General features: G+C 40.7%; 1 protein-coding gene across 1 annotated transcript in view; it reads right to left on the reverse strand.

Annotated features, from left to right (window-relative positions):
- cubn (cubilin (intrinsic factor-cobalamin receptor)) overlaps window positions 1-22,068 on the reverse strand; it is a gene marked incomplete at both ends in the record, with an annotated part of 365,190 nt that overhangs the window by 257,649 nt on the left and 85,473 nt on the right. The window contains 3 exons of the mRNA XM_080049812.1: window positions 13,205-13,386; window positions 15,832-15,992; window positions 21,859-22,048. Of these exons, the coding sequence (XP_079905938.1) occupies window positions 13,205-13,386; window positions 15,832-15,992; window positions 21,859-22,048 (533 nt within the window). The remainder of the gene's footprint in view (window positions 1-13,204; window positions 13,387-15,831; window positions 15,993-21,858; window positions 22,049-22,068) is intronic.

Here is a 22,068-nt window from a genome sequence, read left to right on the forward strand (position 1 = left end):
GTAGGGGGGAAAGATGATGACGATTATAAGGGCCCACACACAGCCCCCAGTAGCCTCTATGACAAAATTATTATGCAAAGACTGAACTCATAGGAATGAATCCAAATTAAAACAAAGCCAGAAGTCATACAATATTCTAATTTTAATAATTTCAATAACCCCCTTTGCCCCTGTAGAACAGCGGTGCCTCTCTCTCTCTCTCCACACTCACATGTCATTGAAAATGTTGAAAATGTCTAGTTTTGTTTTGCTTTGCATTTTTTCCCTGCCATTTTCGGAGCAAACTTCACACAAATTGTTTACTCGCACCAAATTGTTTATTCACACTAAACATTTGCGAACGTTATGTTGCATCCTCAATTAAACATTTGCGAACACGCATACACATTAAACATATTTGTATTTTTTATTAAAGGTTCAGTAAGCGGAATGGTCAATTTAGCTAACTTTCTGTCAGTGGCTGCAGTTAGCAGTCCCCTCCCTCGTCCCCACTTCACCACATTAATGTACTGCGGTCTTCAAGCAGCAAGTTATCTGGCATCACCTCAGATCCGTAAGTGTGATAAAACATTATAAAAACCATCAAAACAGACATTGCGAAGGATTTTTACCTGCTCCGCCATTGTAGCCACATACACATTCACCCAGCTGTCGCTCTGCACGTTCACCGGCAGTGAGACGGGTGCCGGTTTATAGTGTTGTCTCTTCTGATTGGTTATCAGTAGTGGGATTAGGGATGGGGATCGAAACCCGGTTCTGACTATCAAGGACCCGGTTCCACTTTTTTCAAAACCCGAAAATCAATAACGTTTGGGCTTATCGATACCACTATCGAGTCTCGTCGTTTTTGTTCTCCCGTAGGTCCTTTAACGCAATTGTGTGTCCCTCGAGTCGCGTCACGGCATTTAAATCAAATCAAACCAATCACTGCTGCGTGTCCGCCAATGTTTATGAATGAAATGCAAACAGGTATTAAACGTAAAACAAGTGAAGTCTGGCAGTTAACTTCGCTCGCGAGGATGGCTGAACGGGCGAAAAGGTCTATGGTTTGGCTTTATTTTACCAAGCTCGAAGATAAAGCAGAAGCGAAATGCAACTTGTGTTGCAAAATCATTTCTTGTAAAGGGGGGAACACAACCTCAATGGCCAAGCACATCAGCATTGTGCATCAAATAAAGGCCAAATGCAGTACCTTCGACTGTCTCCGGATTGTAAAGACTGTCGTCTACTCCTCCTCCTCCTGCTGCTGCTGCCGCCGCACCACAGACGGGCCCGTCTTCATCATCCACTCAAAGTACCAGCGGTAAACGCACACACACACAGACTGTGTAGCTTGTTGTCCCGTCAGTTAAAAATAGTAATCCAATTGTGAAATCCTTGTTGTAATCGGCAGCATACAAACTGGTTAGCTTAAAAAGTAAACAGTTTTCAGACGTGCTGCGTGATGATGTGTTGAGGATGGCTCAGTAAAACGACTATTAGGTTATCATGATGCGTTCAAGTGTAACGTAAAGGAATGGGAAATTGAGTTTTTGGCGAGAAACATGAGTAATACAGTTGTATAGTAGCCTGGAAATCCAGACCCTGATATCTTGAACGAATTTAATTTGCCAGCGCTTAGTGGCAGGTCTGGGAATGTCAGGCTAGTTGTGTAGTGCTCTCATTTTAAAATATATAATTAAACTACTGATGCCAATATTTATTAAAAATGCAATTTAATTTAAAATACAATTATTTATTTCCTAATCACTAAAACATGATGAAAAGTGACAGTACATACATTAACCAACAAGTGCGAACATTTATATATTTTTTTCATAGATAGGCCTATACACTTGATTTTTTTAAACCAAAAATTATATTTTCTTCAAAATATATAATAATAATAATAATAATAGAAAAGTATCGATAGTGGTATCGATAAAGACCCGGATCGATAAGGCGTATCGATAAAGGTATCGATATCAATAAATATTAACGATAATTAATAAAAAAATTTAGGCATTTTTTATGCTTTATTTGATAGTGCAGAGAGACAGAGGTGAAATGGGGCAGAGAGGGGAGTGACATGCAGAGAACGACCGCGGGTGGGAATCGAACACGGGTCTGCTGCTGGGCCCGGCCCGGGAGGGGGACGCCTTACCAACTGAGCTAAAGGCGCCCCCGCGATCCCATCCCTAACCTCAAGTGGAAAAATCTGAGATATTCTTTGATGGAAGCAAAGGGGATAGACAGCCATCTGTAACAAGAAATCCAACTTGAATCGACAGAAACAAAGCTATTTGAGAGAATATTAGATGTTACTCTTTTTGTGGCCTCAAAAAATTTGCCATTCAGAGGGAGCACAGAAACCCTTGGTGATGTACGGAATAGTGGCACTGTAGAACTTGTAGCCAAGTATGATCCTCTGTTAAATGATCATCAGAGAAAAGTGAGGAGAAAAGACCAAGCACCAGAGTTACTCATTAGCTTAGCCCAGAGTCTCAAATGAGTTCATAGAACTATGTGGAGAAAGAGTTTTGAAAGAAATACTGAAGGAAAGGGAGAGTGCAATTGTTTACTCATTAATATGTGATGCGACTCCTGATGTCTCCCACAAGGAACAGAATGTACTTCTGTTGAGAATATGATGTAATTGAATGTTTCTTGCAGTTTGAAGAATTCAGTGGCAAGACTAGCCATGAAATATCAGAGATGATACTGAAGACATTAGAGGAGCACCACATTGACATTGCAGAGGCCAGGGGCCTCATTTATAAAGCTTTGCGTGGGATTCACGTGGAAGCTAGCGTACGGAAGAAATGTAGGATGTACGTGCGAACAAAAATATTCTGATTTATAAAACAGTGCGCACTCACATCCTACGCCTGTTTCCCTTTATAAATCACAATCAACTCTATATGTGGCGCAGCCTTTGTGGGCTTCACGTAACGCCCATATTTAACCATACATAGTCATTGACACGCCCGAATTAATATCATTTACTGAGTGCATGAAGGCGGTAGTGGCAATCGCCGACTGAAAGGGAAATGGAAAAATAGACTCCACAAGGTGTGGATCACCGCGGTCACGCCGAAGTACCCGTTGGAGAAGTGGCGACCAGGGAAAATTTAGTTTGGTGGCACAGTGTGAGGGTAAAGGCGTCAGAGTGCAGCCTGTGGCGATCTCTGTGAACGCTGTGGTCGAAATAAAAAGCAGCGATCAGACATAAAAGTGGACGCAAAAAAGTGCATATCCTCACACAGCAGTGTTTGTGCCACGAGCGGGGGACACTGAGACCCCCCATGAGATACAGATTCGGAGAATTCATCCCGGTGCAGTGACGGGCGGCGGAGGGTTAATAATAATAAACTTCACAGTCCCTTTCAAAACACAGTTACGACGTGCTTAAACACAAAGAAAAACACATAGATAAAACGGACTAAAAACCGCAAAAAATTAGCACAGTATGTGATGTACAATAGGCTTATGATTAGTGTATGAAACTGTGCACTCCTTTCTGCCTGACTGAGGCATCGAGAACAGCGTCAGTGTAAAACTAATAGGTTGTATTCCACCTCAATATTACCAGAATGAATCCAATAACATGCAGAGCTTATTCAAAAGTTTTTTTTGTTTGTAGGCTATTTAAGATCCTAATTCGTTTTGTTTGGTATCACTCCATGGAAAAATCCATGGAGGCATTTTTTATTAGTTGTAAGAATGGCTTCATCCGTTTTGCAAAGGATCTCACTATATGATAGACCTACATGGCTTATAATAGGCCTATATCTGGATTCATTTTACACAAACACATTCTTTCTCGCACTTCATACATGTGCCGACGGAGTCGCCGTTTCTCCTTTCTCCACTTTCTGTGCGTACGCATGGATCAGAGTTTGCGTGGAGGACCGCACATCTTCCCGTCAAGTTTGCTTTTTATAAATCCCAATGTTTGCGTAGAAATTGGCGTGCGCCCTCTTCTGGGCGTACGCCACGTTTATAAATGAGGCCCCAGGGCTTTGACAATGGCTCGAACATGTAAGGAAAAGTTAAGGGGGTCCAGGGGCCTATTGCATAAAAGTGGAAAAAAGACATCCAGGATGATTGATAAAGCCAGCCTTGACAAAGTCTAGCCTGGGCACTTTGGATTAGTCAATTGCATAAACGCCAATCCAGGATGTAAAGGGGCTGCTTTGTCAAGCCAGGTGTAAGTAATTCTGTTAAGTGCCAGCCCACAGCTTTCAGAAGTAGACCCAAAGATCGAACACAGATTTACTGATGGAAAAATGGAAAAGACGGCCCATTTTCCCACAATGCCTTGCTAGTTTAAACCGTAAGTCAGGGGGCAGTTCATTTCATACAGGACATGTATTCTCTGCCAACTGTTCTTGATGTCCCTGCATTGTTTTATGATAAAATAGTTGACAGTGAGCAGTCTGCAGGTGCATCTAAAAAAATTAAAGTCCATTAAAAAAGTGAAACTTTCATAGATTCATTACACAAAGTGAAATATGTCGGGCCTTTTTTTTGGATGATTGATTGATCATGGAATAAAAAATCCAGTATCTCAAAATATTAGAATGTTACATACAACCAATCAGAAAAAGGATTTATAATACAGAAATGTCGACCTTCTGAAAAGTATGTTCATTCTAGATTAATTTCACTTCATGTGTAATGAATTTCTAGAATATATTTAAGTTTCACTTTTTGAATTCAATTACAGAAAAAAGGAATTTTTCATTGATATTGAATTTTGTTTCAGATGCACCTCGATATAGTTATAAGTACAAAGTGAATTTATTTGACCCACACTTGCAACATCATCTGCCATCGATAATCAATTGTATAAATATAGCCTGCAATATGAACAGACTATCACATAAATTATTATAATTTATATCATTGCATCTTAATCTAATTATAATTAGGCTAAATTAATTATAAATGGTTCAGGTTAAATAAATAAAAAAGAAGAACTATTTAACTAAATGACAATGCAGTCTTTTATGTGGTACCTTAAAACAGGCTATTGAAAATAAAGCAATACACAGAAGATCATGGAATAACTGTTAAACACCTTGATTTCAGATCGGAGTGACAGCTGACTGAGCCAATCAGGCAACAGAATAAGTTTATCCATTACGTTTAGCCTGGTCAGGACCAGGCTAAACGTAATGGATAAATCTCCATGGTAATTTATGTCCATCCGCTTTTATGCAACCGGATCATGGCTAACGCAAGCCAGGATAACCGAAATATCCTAGGTTAATCCCTTATCCTAGTTTTATGCAATAGGCCCCAGGCTGAAATAAGGAAAATATATCCACTTGTTACATATTCACCATGTGCCTCACTACTCTAAATGTTGTTGTTGGAGTGCTGCAGAGTCATGTATCAACGTTTCAAAAATTTTCGGGTGTTTGAATTGCTTTTACAATATCTTCAGTGCCAGCCCAGAGAGATGGGCCATTCTCAAAGAAAAGACAGGCTGCTCCCCTCATCGCATGTCTGATACCCGTTGGAGTGCACGCATAGCAGCTGTTAAACCAGTTGCAAATCATTTACCATCTCTCCTAGAGGCCCTAGCATAGCATCCTTGATAGATGCAGCTTGACTAATGAAGTCAAATCAGAGGTCACTGGTCTCAGGAGTAGTTTTACATCTTTTAAAGCCAGTGTTCTCCTGACTGTCTGGAAACATAATTGTGCAGTCAGGGAAAATGACACTAGATGTAGAAGCAGCCAATATAGAGGCATTGAAGGAAAAAAAATGCAGCTCTTTTGCAACTCATGGGATGATTTCCTTGCAGAGGCTCCCTCATCGCAGAAGCTATGGATGTTCCCATTGGATTTGCAGTCAGCCACAAGCGAGAGAGAAAAAACAGTGTTTTCTTTGTGGCATTAGATATCAGCTGTGCCTTGGACACCCGCTTTCAATCCATTGCAAATATCTGAATTTGCTGCAATACTGAACATCAAGGATTTAAAAGATGATTCACTCAGATACACTCAGTTTGCCATTCATTAAAAATACAAACAGGTTCTTAGTGCTAATTTTGAAAGTGAAGTGCAACATTTGAGGTCTGTTTATAGTGCCACATTTTCAGAATGCCACTCTCCCCTTGAACTGCTGAATTTCTCCCATTTTGAACTGAGTGTGTGAGTGCGGGCTTGAATAGGTGATTCGGTAACACTTTATTTGAAGGCGTATACATAACGCTGTCATAAGACTGTCATAAGACTGTCATTACACTGTCATGACACATGTCATGAACATTATGAATGGTTATGACTGTTGTCATAAAGTGTCATTCGGTAAATTATGTCACGTTTAATGACACATTGACATTGTATGAGATGTCTTTTTTATGACAACTTGACATAAGCTAAGACAAAATAACTTGTCGATGTCTTGGTAATGACAACCTGACATAAGCTAAGACAAAATAACTTGGTAATGACAACCTGACATAAGCTAAGACAAAATAACTTGGTAATGACAACCTGACATAAGCTAAGACAAAATAACTTGTCCGTGTCTTTGTAATGACAACCTGACATTAATAAAGACAACATATCTTGATTATGTCGACTTGACATTAACCAATAACATGACCTGTCATAAACATGTAATAGTAGGCTTAATAATCAAATGTAAAAAAACTATTTTGATTTATGTTGTAAGATTACATTAAACTGTCATATGTGGAAGGTTTTGATATTGACTGTCATGAGACCTTTATTATACTGTCATGAATGTTTCTATTGGCCTGAAGTAAAGTGAAACAATTTGGACAGTTCATTAACATGTCATGAATCGTTATTACACTGTCTAATGCCTTTATAACAGGCTCATGAATGATTATTTTGGCCTAAAGTAAAGTGAAACAATTTGGACAGTTCATTAACATGTCATGAATCGTTATTACACTGTCTAATGCCTTTATAACATGCTCATGAATGATTATTTTGGCCTCAGGTAAAGTGAAACAATTTGGACAGTTCATTAACATGTCATGAAGCGTTATTACATTGTCTAATTTTGACATTGACTGTCATGAAACCTTTATTATACTGTCATGAAGTATTGACTTTACTTCAAAAGTGAAACAATTTGGACTTTTCAGTAAATATTATTACACTTAATTATACACACAACAGTGTTAACTGCAGTAGTATCCCCTTTATAGATGTAACATGAAGCATATCAGTATTACATGTGGAAAATACCTTAACAAAAGCAATATAAGTCAAGACAGTGTTTTATTTGCATTGAGACACTAAACAAAAAATATATACATACACTTAAAACAGAAATAAGAACTACTTTAAAATCAAATGCACTTTCCAGTCCTTAAATTAACAATCCAGAGATTGTATGTTATATAATATATGTTATAATGGCTGCTAAAAATCACCAGGAAGAGATCAGCTTAAACACAAGAGGAGGGCAAATGGCACTCAGCCTTCAAACTTTGTAGGCATGTTAGCTTCAGCATACAACTAGTGCAAACTTGTAAGTGAATACGGTGCTTAAACAGGCAGATTGCAGATCAGCAAATCATAGAGCTAATGTCAGGTTGTCATTACAAAGACACGGACAAGTTATTTTGTCTTAGCTTATGTCAGGTTGTCATTACCAAGTTATTTTGTCTTAGCTTATGTCAGGTTGTCATTACCAAGTTATTTTGTCTTAGCTTATGTCAGGTTGTCATTACCAAGACATCGACAAGTTATTTTGTCTTAGCTTATGTCAGGTTGTCATAAAAAAGACATCTCATACAATGTCAATGTGTCATTAAACGTGACATAATTTACCGAATGACACTTTATGACAACAGTCATAACCATTCATAATGTTCATGACATGTGTCATGACAGTGTAATGACAGTCTTATGACAGTCTTATGACAGCGTTATGTATACGCCTTCAAATAAAGTGTTACCGGTGATTCTTTACTAAGGGAGCTGAAGTTGAAGCGTAAGTAAATACAAACTGTCTCCCGAATTGGTACCAGATCTTGAGTGTGGAACTTACTACTTACTGCTGGAACTTATGCATCTTGACAATAATGATTTACGGACTCTGGGAACCGTTCCACACCATTAGGAGCCTGAAATAGTTTGATCAATGGTTTTAAAAAACGTTTAGGCAAAAATAGGGGGAAAAACTAGCCTGGAAATCCAGACCCTGATATCTTGAACGATAGAGGGTCTGGCCACGATCAATAGTAATTTCCAACTCAAGGGGCGGCTCCTACTCGTGCATTTCAAATGCCACTGCACGCAGTTGGATAGCACTACAACCAATCAGAGCGATGCACAAGGTGACGTAAGCCCCTTTCGTTTAGCGAACAGCTGTTAAACTGTTAAATTAAACGTTTGCCGTTGTCGGTCGGCAAAACAGAACATTCCACTTACTTGCTAATGAAAGATTTGAGTGCCGTCTTCCAAATCGTTAAAGAGGACCTATTATACTACTTTTCTGGTCTTAATTTCTTGTTTTACACTGCTATAGAGCAACCTGACACGAATCACATCACAAAATACTATGTAGATTTTCGGGAAGCTCTTTCTCTTATTTTGGCGATCCAGCACGTCCTGTCAACACTTGAGTGTGTGCTTCGGCAATCTCCGCTCCCTCCGCCTGTGCATCGGCCATCTCCGCTACCCTCCCCCCCTCCTGCAAACCCCACTCCGTTGTGATTGGTTACCTTCCTTCCGGAATACTTTCAGTGGCAGGAAGCGCGAGCATGGACCTATAAGGGCGCGAGGCAGACGCGAGGCAGACGCGAACAGGGAAGTGACAGCATTACCATACATGGAAACATCCGCGTGGTGACTTCACAAAGTTACATGCGACGTCACAAAGTTACAAAGGGTAGACCGCTTTGAAGACGTGACTTCTCGACTGGCTGGAATAGTGTTTAGTGCTCGGCACAGACACCCCAGACGGTCAGCAGGGAATACGTCGAAATGCATGTAAGTCATTATTTGATAATTTAGTATGGTTAAGCATGACTATGAATCATCATAACAACGTTTATAGGTCATAAAAGTCAAAAAGCATCATAGGTCCTCTTTCAGGGTCGAGGCCAAAGCAGTCTCAAACTCACACAACAGCAGCCATCTTTGATGTTTACTATCACGGCTTCAACGTCGCATGTACGTCACTGTCGTCATCCGGTTACGTCCTCCCCAGAGTACCATATAAAGGGCTCTGGCGCGCCCATATTAGATAGAACCAATTGAAACCATAGCCAGATTTCTGGTCTTCTTGATAAAGCTTCAACGGAGCGTGTCCAGACCAACACGCGCAGCAAATTTAATTTGCCAGCGCCTAGTGGCAGGTCTGGGAATGCCAGGCTAGGGAAAAATAGAAATTTTGCCAGAATGTTCATTTTCACTGTATTAATTCTTCCCATCAAAGACAAAAGTGAACTTCTCCATCTTTGAAGGTCAGATTAGATTTTGGACAGAAGGGGGGAGAAGTTGGCAGAAAAAGGAGACTTTAATATTCTTGTTACATTGATCCCCAGAAGCCAGATGGGCTCAACTAAAAGTGAATATTAGCTTGATTAAATTGTAGTGCATTAAAGCGACCTTTACCTTTGTTGCATTTTTACACTTTTTTTGGATTAGGTTAAAATGGTATTAATAAGGTAATTACACTCTAAAATATAAAACAGACCCACCAGGAGTAAAAACAAACAATGATTTCAATCTCATAATATTATGAAAAATATATATAAAATTCAACCAATCAAATCGTTCGGACCGAACGATTTGACCTGTCTGTTTACGGTCTGCTTCTGTATTGCGCATTCTCAACTAGAGGGTTTGTTTTGATTCCACGGCAGACAGTAGCGAGTAGCGACCATTGTAGAAAAGGCCCCAACGTTCATAAGTTACAGTGTTGTTATTTCTTACAGTGTGTTAAAATGTGTTTTGTTCAGTGTGGATAGCAGTCAGTTAGGGCCGTGACGTCAGTCGGCCAGAGAGCCTGTTTAGTTTCCCTTCTCTTCTCCCTCGGTCAGATGTGTGAGCGTTGCCGCAGAAAGCGATCATCCCACATCGAAACGTGTTTATCTGAGTTTAAATGTGAATCACCCGTGTGTGAGTAGGCTATGTACATGCAGTCCCGATCGCTGTTATAATATAGTTTGCATGTTATTAACGGCTGCGATTCGCGGGTCGCAACAGCTGTTGTAACGTCTCCTCACGAGCGGAGTTTAAACCTTTGTTCTTTTCCCGCGATCTATATGCGACTGTGCCTGTGAAAGAAGGAAAATAAAGAGCGGATAAAACCCTACTCCTCCTCTCCTAGTCTCATGCTTATAGTCTGACGCCTTTGGCCATAAGTGGTGTTCTGGCCGACAACTCTGAAGTGAAACCAGTGATACAAGCATGGAATGAGGGTGTGGGGGCATTGGAGGGAGGCGGGATGGTATGATAGTGCTGTAATTCTCAATTGCAGGATCGGTAAGAGTCCCTTTAATAGGATAGCATTCAGTCTTAGAAATAATCCCTCCCTGATGTTGGCTTGTGGGGCTGTATAAAGCAGGCGTATCCACACATTGAATATAGTATACCACATTTGTTCAACACAGCACGTAGTCCCATTTGACCCTGTCGAAAGCTTTTTCAGCATCAACAGAGATCACTAGTTCAGGTACTGTTGTAGTGCTTTAAAAAAAAAAGTGGCTTCCTTTTATGAATCCAGTTTGTTCCTCTGAAACAATAGTGGGGAGAACGTTTTCCAAGTGATAGGCCAGAGCATTAGCGAGGATCTTAGCATCCAAATTTATTAACAAGAGTGGTCTGTATGAGCTGCAGAGCTTAGGCTCTTTTGCCTCGTTTCCAAGGAGTAGAGCGGGTCGGAGGGGTTCGGTCCGGGTATTGTGGCTTTTCATTTGCCAAAAATTGGGTAGGGTACGGATATAAGCGCACCTAACCACTCAAAGCCGCACCTAATTTCGGTACTCCTCCGTTGGGGTACCAGCCGCCTGAAAGGGTGCCGAAAAGGCGGAGCTACCCATGCCGTTTATTGGTCGAAAGAATAATTTCCGTTTTGTGAAGTCACCTTGGCAAGAGTAAAGAGAGTATTGTGTTTTGGCGAAAATGTGAGCGCAGCACTGTTTGTTGTGTGGTGTTTTTCCTCGTCATTAAATGAATCAGTTGGCTACACTGTGTCCCACTGCTACAATGTCACGTAGCTGCCGCAGCCAGTGCTTTCACTCACTGTCTCCATCAGTTGCACCGAGCCGTCTCTGTGCGTTTACGCTCACAACAACACAGGGGGAATAAATAAAGAAGCGGCTGGTTTGACCAAGCAAAAACGAGAGACCGCTGGCTTGACCACAGTTGTTCCACAGCCCGATAGTTTGACCCATATTCTGGCGGCGGTTATCGCAGTCCAGCCTAAACCCCGCCCTACCAGTAAGGGTAGGGTCGGCGGTGGAAACACCACAGAGATTCTTAAAAGTGAGCTGTCCCGCTCCGACACAACCCGCTCTACTCGGTGGAAACGAGGCATTTGTCTTTCTATAGAAGCAGACTTATTGAGGCTTGCCTAAAAGTAGGGGGGAGAGAGTTTTCTGTAAAGACTAATCTAAACAGAATGCAACAGAGGAGGGGCCAGTTTATGCTGAAATCTAGGTTGAGTTCCGAATCGCATACTCTTTCTTTTTTCTATTCTACATACTACATCCGACGATAAAAATAATCTAGTTAGGATGCAGTAGGCATACTATTGGGACATACTTTACTCTCTTATTTCGTCATAACATTGCGCCTTGATCTTGCCTCTTGCTTTTATATCCGTCGCATCCCTGTTTGTTTTCATATGGAGGCTTCGTCGATGTGACGTCACTTCACGTGCGCACTGGATTGTGGGTCAGAATCGCCCAAATAGGATGCAGTTTTCAACACTAACAATCTTGGCCGCATGAAGTAGGACATCCGGGTACTTCTAACCATCCTAAATCTGGCCACAAGAATCGGGACATCCTAAATCTTTTTTCTACATACTATATAGCAGAAAGTATGCGATTCGGAACGCAACCCTTGTAAAAAATTCAATATCAGTCAGGGCCAGGAGCTTTATTATTTTGCATGCTTTTCATAGCGCAACTGATTTCTTCTACCGTTAATGATGAGTCGAGTTCTTTGGTAACATCTGAATCTATTACAGGGAAATTGAGCCCGTCTAAGAAATAATTAGTTTCGGTGGGGTCGGATGGTGTCTCTGACTTATATAAAGAAGAATAGAAAGAGTATGAAAACTAGTTAATGGAAGTAGGGTCCGTATGCAACTTGCCAGACAAATCTTTTATCTGAGAGATTACAGGTGAGGCCCCCTGGCGGTGTAGTTTGTGAGCCAGGAGTCAACTTGCCTTATCCCCATGTTCGTAGTATGCAGAACGTGAGCGCAAAAGCAACTTTCTGGCGATGTGAACTCCCTCTCTCGGTACCGCTGTGTGTAATACAGAGCCGTGGCGGGTAAACCAGTCCAAAACTAATCCCCGGTATCTCGCTTAGCTGGCAACGAAGGTCGTTAAAGGCGGTAGTTGACTGCCTCTTCTACACATTCTGTTACGAATCCCTTCTTTAGACCCACTTTTCCTCCATATTCACCTATGCCTGTTTCCACAGATTAACTCTGGAGGTTTCTGGTTTGTGAGGAGGGATACCTGCGATGGCTCCAGGTGAGCGCGGCTCAGCCCCAACAGCTGCTCCCGCAAATGATGAGCCTGCCCAGGTAGGCGGTGAATGGAGTTGCCGGTCCAGAGAAAAGTCCATTTACACGGCATAAACTCAGGAATGTGAGCCAAATGCACCTTAGGTATAGCACTGTTGTTGATATCATCTTGACAAACGTGAAAACAACACACGATGAAACACAATAATCGCCAAAATACACATAAAACCTGAGCCCTGTCGGGAGTCTCTCTGACGTAGCACAGCGCCCCTCCGATTCATGCCGACGTTTTGTTAACGCAGAAATTATTCAGTCAAACAATCAACAGACTGCAGTGCGTAGCTCCACTTGTTTTGACAGTGGAAACGCAAATAAAGGCTGCAACGCTCAATGGACACGGGGGTTTAAGGGGTTTTAAACTCAATATTCAATTTGATTAAGTCAAAGTCAGTTCAGCCCAGAAACAAATAATTTTAAAATTACTGCATCACACATACACATGCTGTGAAACTGTACTCACAGCCAGGTAGTCATAAGAGCATGCAGAGCTGGACTCCAGGTGGAAATCAGAGAAAGAGAGGACGAGCTTGTGTCCTTGGTTGGCCCTGATGTTCCAGTAGCACTCAGCATTAGGGTGGTAGGGTAGGGGGTAGTTAGGGGAGGAGAATCCCCCGGATGCTGTAGTTAACATTCCTCCACAGCCTAGGAAAAAAAAGGAAAACAAAAGGGAGATACATGTGCAACTGGAAGATACGAAAGGAATAAGGCATTTTAATTTTAGTGTGGGCATTATATCAGAAAAATTAAATTGCACTATTTTAAGATTGATTTGGCTCAATTATCACAACAGTTTTAACGTGCAAAATTCCTAAAGCATATACACTTCTAAACAAAATCTTAAGACCAGGGGGAAAATTGCAAGTATACGGATTTTGCAGTGGTTGATGGTAACCAAGTTGTAAGTAGATTTTCAAAATGCAAAAAGGAGCAAGAGACAAAAAAACAAAGTAAGCAATTTATTGAAAACTGAATTTAAACTTAATTAAAACTCAAAGAGGATGTTCATCAGCTAATCAAGAGTTTAAGCCTTTCATAGCCTTTAAAATTCAAAGCCTGCGCCAAAAACTGGCATTCATTTCATTTTCTGTCAGACATTCACACTGTCATGACCTTTCTGTTTTTGAACGTGGCAGGATTGTTGAGCTGCACAAACAAGGCCTCTCGCAACGCGCAGTCGCTGCAGAGTTTTGACGCAGTAAGACAGTCATTTTACATTTCTTTAAAGATCCTGAGGGTTATTGGACAAAATAGTCAAGTGGTAGACCCAAAAAAATTCACATGCGCTGAGCCGTAGGATCTGCCAAGCAGTCGTGAAGACCACGGCCGGTCCTTGACCCAAATGAAGGCCCTAACTGATGCTGAGTGAAGCATCCGTTTGGTCTTTGCAAGGGAGCACCAAACATGGGACATTAAGGTGCTGTTTATACTAAAACACGAAACCGTGCATCTGCGAAGATTAATTCACAGATGCACTATATCATTTACAAGAAAACAGCAAGCAAAGGCTTGAAACCGCAAAGTTTTGAAATCAACTCCCAGGGAGGAAACTTTGGAAAACACAACTGTTTTGGTATCTTGTAAACTGGCGAAACCATCTTCCCTGGTAACACTGATGTCACGGCTCCACTTCACACATGCGTTGTCTATAACATTTGCTGTCAAAATACACACACGCGAGTAATAAAGTTATATCACACTCGGCAATTTAGTCTAAGCGATAAGTTATTGAGACCAACCGCCACTTTGGCTGGGGAAAGATTTGTGCTCTGCCGGTTTTTCTAGCTAAATAAACCTATGTCACCACCTAGTAATGCCAGGGGACACGGCTCTCTACATTACAAAACACTATCTATAGATCAGCGCGCATCGGTTAAGTTACTGTCCAAACAAAAAGGAATATTAAGGCTACGGCTTCACAGTAAAAGCATTTCACTGTCTTCACATTAATAGCATGTCACTGGCCAAACATGAGTTGACAGGAAGGTAGCCGCTCACAAATCCCCTTCACTATCAGCATGTCTTCTGTTTTCACGAATTCAATGCGGTGAAATAAGAGGAAAGAAAGCTTGTAATTTACAACACTTGTAACCCTAATCCTACACCAACTGCTTCATGAACGTTAGTGGCATTCATTTTCGGTTACAGTAAGGTTTTATGCATCAAATTGTACTGGAAGAGCTGTCTACTAGGCTAAGTGTCACCGCTTACTATTGGCTTGGCATGCGTTTTACAGCGATTTCGGCCCGTTTTCTCAGAAAACATGTGCACAAGTGAAGTTCTCAAATCAATTGCGTGTGCCCGTGTTAACTTTTGAAACTAAAAACGGGAAAACTGTCACGTTTTAACCGTGTAAAGGGCCTCTAAAAAGGTGGAAGAAAGTTTTATTCTCCGACTAGAAAAAATTACCTGGACAGTCCTGATGGCTTATAACTCTACTGGCTTGACAAGGAGCTCCCACTGGAGATGTTTTCTACGTGGCACTGTGGAGGAGGCTCCACCATGATCTGGGGTGCTTTTTCCTTCAATGGAACAATGGTGCTTCAGGTTCTGCAGGGGCATCAAACGACTGCTCGCTATGTGGAGATGTAGGGCGGGCATTCCTCTTGACTGAGGGTCCTTGTCTGTGCGGAGATGGCTGGGTCTTTTTGAGTTTTTAAGGCTATGTCTTAAACTTTTGATTGGATGATTAACAGCCACTTTGTGTTTTAATTCAGTCTCTTGCTGCTTTTTACATTTTGAAACTCTACTTGCAACTTGGTCACAATCAACCACTGCAAAATCCGAATACTTGCTATTTTTCCCCCGGTCTTAAGATTTTGTTTAGGAGTCCATGTGCAACTCTAACAGTCGTGCAGGCATACTGTGAGTCAGTGAGGAATTTTGAAGTCAGCAAGGAAAAAACACATGCCTTGAGAACGCACAGAATTAGGAGGAGTGTGTGACTGTTGTCCTCAAGTGTAAAACTTTTATTATTGCTCTCCTGCTTGCAAAATGTGTGCAAAAGGTTTTTCCTTTGCCACACCAAACACCTTGCTTTATCTGACTCAAAGATGAAAATCTAACTTTACAAAAATATGAACAACTCACCAGTCTGTGTGCCATCCCAGTGCGCAGTGAATCCACGGCGGGTGACTGAGTAATCGGAGCGGAATCTAACCCAAAGACGGTTGCTATGCGATACCACGGCTGGAGGCATCTGATTGGCGCAGAACTTTCCAATTAAGGGAGATGTCTCAAAGCCACCATCCCTGCAAGAGCGTGGAAGTTCAAATTGTCAGTACTCATATTGAATAAATAAAGACATACCAGTCTCACGCACCATAAAAATCACACAACTTGGGGAGTCTGGTGGCTGGTTTTCGACACATACGATATAACAACGATGTCCGTGGTTCAATTCTCGCTGGGCAGTTACAGTATGTTGCGTGTGAGCAGTTATCTTAAATTGTCTTCCTGTGTTCTTTTCTCTTTTTATCAGTGGACTAGCCCTGTTCTAGTTTCTTTTTTTTAATTATCTTTATTTGGAGACACATTTGTATATGCAGTTTACAATCATCTTGATGCAAAATATACGCTGCTCCATCCTTTTTTTTTATACAGACAATAAAAATAACGAAAAGAACAGGGGGTGGTTTCAGTTTCAAAAATGTGGAATAAAATAAGTACAGCAGGGGTTGTATTTAAAACAAGACACATAAGAGAAAAAATAAATAAAAAACCCAAAGACAACAGATCAGATCAATCACACAAAAGAAGGTTGTTTCTGGGAGATATATCTCTTCCACTTTTCCCATATTTTTTCGAATTTGCTCTGCTGGAGCCTCAAAGGCCCTTATCCTGAAGGCCCTTATATAATCTTGAGATTACTTTAAACCCAGAGTCTGACCTGTACGCACTGATAAAAACTTTCATTAAAGAGTTTTCAAAGGCATTTTGACTAACTAACAGGGAACTATTTATGTGATGACGTACCTGTAGAAATCTAAAAAAAAATCACAATTGTTCAACCCATGTAGTCTTTTTAACGTTTGAAAGTCCTTATTAAAGAAGGTGCAGTATGAGGAGAGACCCTGTTTAGCCCAGCCCTTATAATTTGCGTCCAATTTGCTTGGTAAAAAGTCGCGGTCATGAGCGCACCATTTCAGGATTTTCATTTCTTCTTGCAGGTCACACCTAGTGATAGTGTTTAACCATGTTTTCAATGAGAGATTGATGCACTTATTATCCGTTTCCATTAAGTTTCTAATTAATCTTTTATCCCCTAGCCTTGCTTGGATTGGAACCTCTCCGGATATGTTCTCCTCAATTTCTTTCCATTTTGCCCGGTAATCTGAGTTGCACCAACAATACACGCTTCTCAGCTGGGCCGATGTGTAATAGTCCTTCAGACAAGGGAGTGCAAGTCCTCCCTTATTTTTGGCTAGTTGGATAGTACGAAATTTTATTCTTGGTTTTCTCCCATGCCAAATATACCGTGAAATTAATTTATCCCATTCATTAAATTGTTTGTCTGTTCAATTGGGAGAGTCTGGAATAAATACAACATCCTAGGTAATACATTCATTTTTACTGATTCAATTCGTGATTCGAAGCTCAATATAGGCAATAAATTCCATCTTTTTATATCCTCTTTTATTTTCTGATTCAAGGGGTTGAAATTTAAATTATACAATTTTGTTAGTTCTTTTGGAATGACTACTCTTAAATATTTGATGTGATTTAGATCCCATTTGAGTTGGATATTAGAGTTTACAATTTGGCTAGGCTTGTAATTAAAACTCAGTATCTGGGTTTTGGCAATATTCAATTTGTAACCTGACACAGCACTGAAAATATCTAGGAATGATAGGAGTTTCAAAAATTATTTCTCTGGGTGGGACAAGTATATTAAAATATCATCCGCAAAAAGCGAGAGTTTATGTTCCAGTCCTAGCATATTGATGCCGGTAATATTTTCATCTTGGATGACCCCCAAACTCAAAGCTTCAATGTAAATAGCAAATAGTAATGGGCTAATCGGACAACCCTGTCTAGTCCCTCTCTTAAGGTTGAAAAAATTTGATAAGGCTCCATTTATTTTAATTTTTGCTATTGGGCTGTTATATAAGGCTTGAATAGTTTTAATAAATGTCTGATGAAAACCAAATTTCTCTAGTGTTTTATATAAAAAATTCCAATTGACTCTATCGAAAGCTTTTTCCGCATCAAGGCTCATTAGTACTGCAGGGATTTTATTTTCTGATATATAATCGACTACATGTAGCGTTCTACGTATATTATCTTGTGTCTGTCTTTGTTGAATGAAACCTGTCTCGTCTAGACTTATAATTTGGGGGAGAATTTGTTCAAGTCTTTTTGCCAAGATGTGGGTAAAAATCTTGTAATCTTGGTTAAGTACACTTATTGGCCTATAGCTTCCACAATCAAGTTTATCGTTCCCCTCCTTTGGTATCAAGGAGATCACTGCTTCACTCCATGATGGGGGGGTTGCACCTGTCTGGAGAACACAATTGAACGTATTCTTCAAAATTGGAGTCATCAGGTCCCTCATTTCCTTATACCACTCAGAGGGGAAGCCGTCTGGGCCTGCCGCCTTATTAGGTTTTAAATGTGAAATTGCCTTTTCTATTTCCTTATCTGTGATTAAGCTTATTAATTGGTCATTTTGTTCATCTCTTACTTTAGGTAGTTTTATCAAATCAAAATTTCTCAATCTCTAATTCTTCTACTAAAGGCTGTGCATATAGGTTCTTATAAAAAGCTTCAAATGATTGTTGCATATCTTTTAGTTTGTGATGTATGGAATTTGTTGTAGGGTCCCTAATTTTATGGATTGTGTTCCCTGCCTGTTGTTTTTTTAGTTTGTAGGCCAGTAGTCGAGCAGACTTTCCTCCTGCTTCGTAGTATCTTTGTCTTAAAAAGATCAAGTTTTTCTTAATGTCATTTGAGAGGATTTCATTCAATTTGTTCTTTTTCTTGTTTATTTCCATTTTTATTCTTTGATTAAGTGTTTTCTTATGCGTATCTTCTAACTTTTTAAGTTCCATTTCTAACTTCTCTAACTTTTCTTTTCTTTTTTAGATTTGAGCTGTAGCCAATTATCTTCCCTCTGAGGACAGCCTTACAAGCGTCCCAAAGGATCAAGGGAGACACTTCTCCGTTGTCATTATCATTAAGATAATCTTTTATATCTTTCCTAATTTGTGGCCTCATTTGGTTCAACACTCCTGTGTTTAGTCTCCAGATTGTGTTTTTCTTCTCAAGATCTAATATTAAGTCCATGGAGACCGGAGCGTGATCTGATAAATCCATAGTCTCAATATTACAATTTTGAACCCTACAAAAATCTCTTTGAAACATGAAAAAGTAATCTAGCCTCGAGTAAACTGTATGTGGATGTGAGAAAAAGGTGTAGTCCCTTTTAGTTGGGTTTAAGTCTCTCCATACATCTGAAAGTCCCAGTTCCCCAATCATTACTCTAATATTTTTGGGTATTTTCCCCCCACCTTGGTGAAGAGGTTTTGATGTATCCATTGTTGAGTTTAGTCTGATATTAAAATCTCCCCCACAAATTAGGGTTCCCTGAGCCTCCAAAGTAATCAATTCAAAGATTTGTTTATAAAATGTCCATTCAGATCCCGGAGGAGCATATACATTCAGAAAAGTGACCAAAACACCCTGCAAGTTACCCCGAATAAATACAAATCTCCCTTCTCTGTCTTTTTTTTCATAAATGCATTCGAAATCTAAATTATTTGAGATTAGTATTGATACTCCTCTCCTTGAGCCCTTGCTATACGAGGATGAGTACTGATTGAACTTCCACCTCTGGAGTTTTTGGTGCTCCTGTTCAGTTAAATGGGTCTCCTGCAGGAGAGCTACTTCTACTCCCCCTCTTTTTAGTTTTGCCATGACCTTACTTCTCTTGATTGGGTTTCCCAGACCATTTACATTGTATGTAAGTACTTTAATTGACCTTGTCATTAAACGTTTTTTTCAAATATTTTAGGTCCCTGCAGTCCTATCTTTAAAAGAAAACTTACACCCCTGGTGCTATACCAAACAGTAGCACAAACTATAACATTAACCAGTAACATGGTAACAGGAAAATAAAAAAGACAATATAACAGAGTTGACTTCCAATTTTGAGGCTACATTTTTGGCCTGTGTCTGTTGGAGTGAGAATATAGAGGGAAAATCTCTTCCTCCTGACGAAAGAGGGCCCTCTTCAGCTCTAAAGCTGGTGCTTAGGTCCATGTCGAACACAAGGTAGCGCCCCGACCTCATATCACCCATATGCCCTATGCATTAATCAAATGTTAACGTGGAAGTCACGGTAATGAGGGAGAGGAAAAAAAAAGTTGAAAAGTAGTTATCAATACACTCTATTTTACCGGTTAAATTACCAAGTTCTTTTAGCATGGCCAGACATAATTCAGGCTAGTACTTATCAAGTGTCCCGGTGTCGGAAAGCATGGAGCCGCTCCTTGAAGTTTGGCTTGAGACGTGAAGACTCTCTGTTGTCCTGCTTTCTGCTGGGTCTCCAAGTCAGCCGGTTAATCTGGTCCAGAAGAGAGGTTGGGTTTTTCAGAACTGTCACTGGTATCCCTCTCTCCACCATGTCCGCGGTTGCCTCCTCAGCTGAGTTGTAGATCACTGTGCCGTCTTCGAAAAATACTCTCAATCGGGCCGGGAAAGGACTCTTAAATCTTATGTTTCTTTCCTTAAGTGCCACTTTCGTTTCCGCATATTGCCGCCGTCTCCGCTGCAGCTCCGGCGCGTAGTCGTTGTCCAAGTGTATCTTCTTTTCTTTGAAATCAAAACCTCTTTTCTGCCAGGCTTTTTTGAGTATGTCTTCTTTCACTCTGTAGCTGGAGAACTTCACCACTAGCGACCTTGGCGGAGCCTCCGGTGGGAGTTTGGGACCGAGCGCCCGGTGCGCTCTTTCGATGTTTAAAGCTGTGGAGGGGGGGAGCTCCAGACCTGTCATCAGCATCTCTTCCACAAAAGCAATCACCGATGTAGTTCCGTCTTCAGCTCCCTCTTTTACTCCGTATATTCTGACATTATCCCGACGCGAACGCCCCTCCAAATCAGTCAGTTTAGCCTCTGTTTGCTCCTGTAGTTTCACCAACCCAGATACCACCTCTTCCCAAGACTGAATCCGAGTCTCTGCCGCATTGATCCACTCTTCTGCTTCTTCCATTCTTTGGTGTATTTTATTTATGTCCTCCTTTATACCGATGAGTTGCTGGTTGGAGTCTTTCCTGAAGTCTTGTAGTTCTTTCAGAATTAAGCCCAAGTTAGCGTCGCCGCTCGGTGCTAATTCTTCCTGCGTCACATCGTCCTCCATGTTGCTGCTAGCTAGCGACAGTTGGTCGACCTCTTCGTCGATATTTGCACTACTTTTGTGACTTTTTTTTTTCCTCTGGGCATTTTCGTCCGTCCGTCCGTTAATTCTTCTACCGCTTTAACGCTTTGCAAAATAAATAAATTCGAGTTTGTCGGACACTTTTTGTTAAATTGGTCGGGAGCCTGCTGCTCTATGCTGCCATCACGTAACACGCCAGACCGGAAGTCTCAGTCCTGTTCTAGTTTCAAGTTGATATAATGTGATTTCATAAACTATATATTGCTGTCAACATTATCTTCTCTCAGCAGGAAGCAATTTAACTTTTATGTGTCGAGACATCAAATTTGGTTGGATCAGCGTTTTCTCCTTGATTCTGTGGTTATAAGACATAAATATCAGTAATGTATGGCATTGAATGAACTGTAGTCACTTACAAATAAGAGGTTATGCTCTGCATACGGTTGGAAGAAAGTGATATGCTAATCTAATGGCACTGAGGTGAAGACTACACACACACACACACACACGTTTCTGGGTATTCATTCTGCAAAAGCTATCAAACCCGCCAAGTTTGTTTTTTAAGCGACAGCACACAGGACAACCAAAGCATTACACATTCCCAATATAGTTTATGCAATACTGTAGCTGAAACTGCCATTTTCTGTTTAGCAGGCTGTTATTTCAGACTGCCACTGTCTAGGAATGAAAAGTAAGCGTCTTCTCCAAAGACAGACAAACTACTGTCTTTATTCTTTCTTTACCTGATCTCCACAAAGTCAAGGGAGCAAGCAGGAGGGGAGCCCTCTAGCTCAAAGTCAGTGAAGTTCAGCATAATCTGCATGTTGACCTGCACAATAATCTTGAAAATACAGTCTCTTCTGTTGGGATAGTTTGCAGGGTAGTTGGGTGAACTGAAGAACCCTGTAGGGGATGTGAAGGTCTCACCACAGTCTGATGAAGGAGAAAAGTTA

The sequence above is a fragment of the Ammodytes marinus genome, assembly GCF_949987685.1.
Source record: "Ammodytes marinus genome assembly, chromosome: 21".
Taxonomy (NCBI): domain Eukaryota; kingdom Metazoa; phylum Chordata; class Actinopteri; order Uranoscopiformes; family Ammodytidae; genus Ammodytes; species Ammodytes marinus.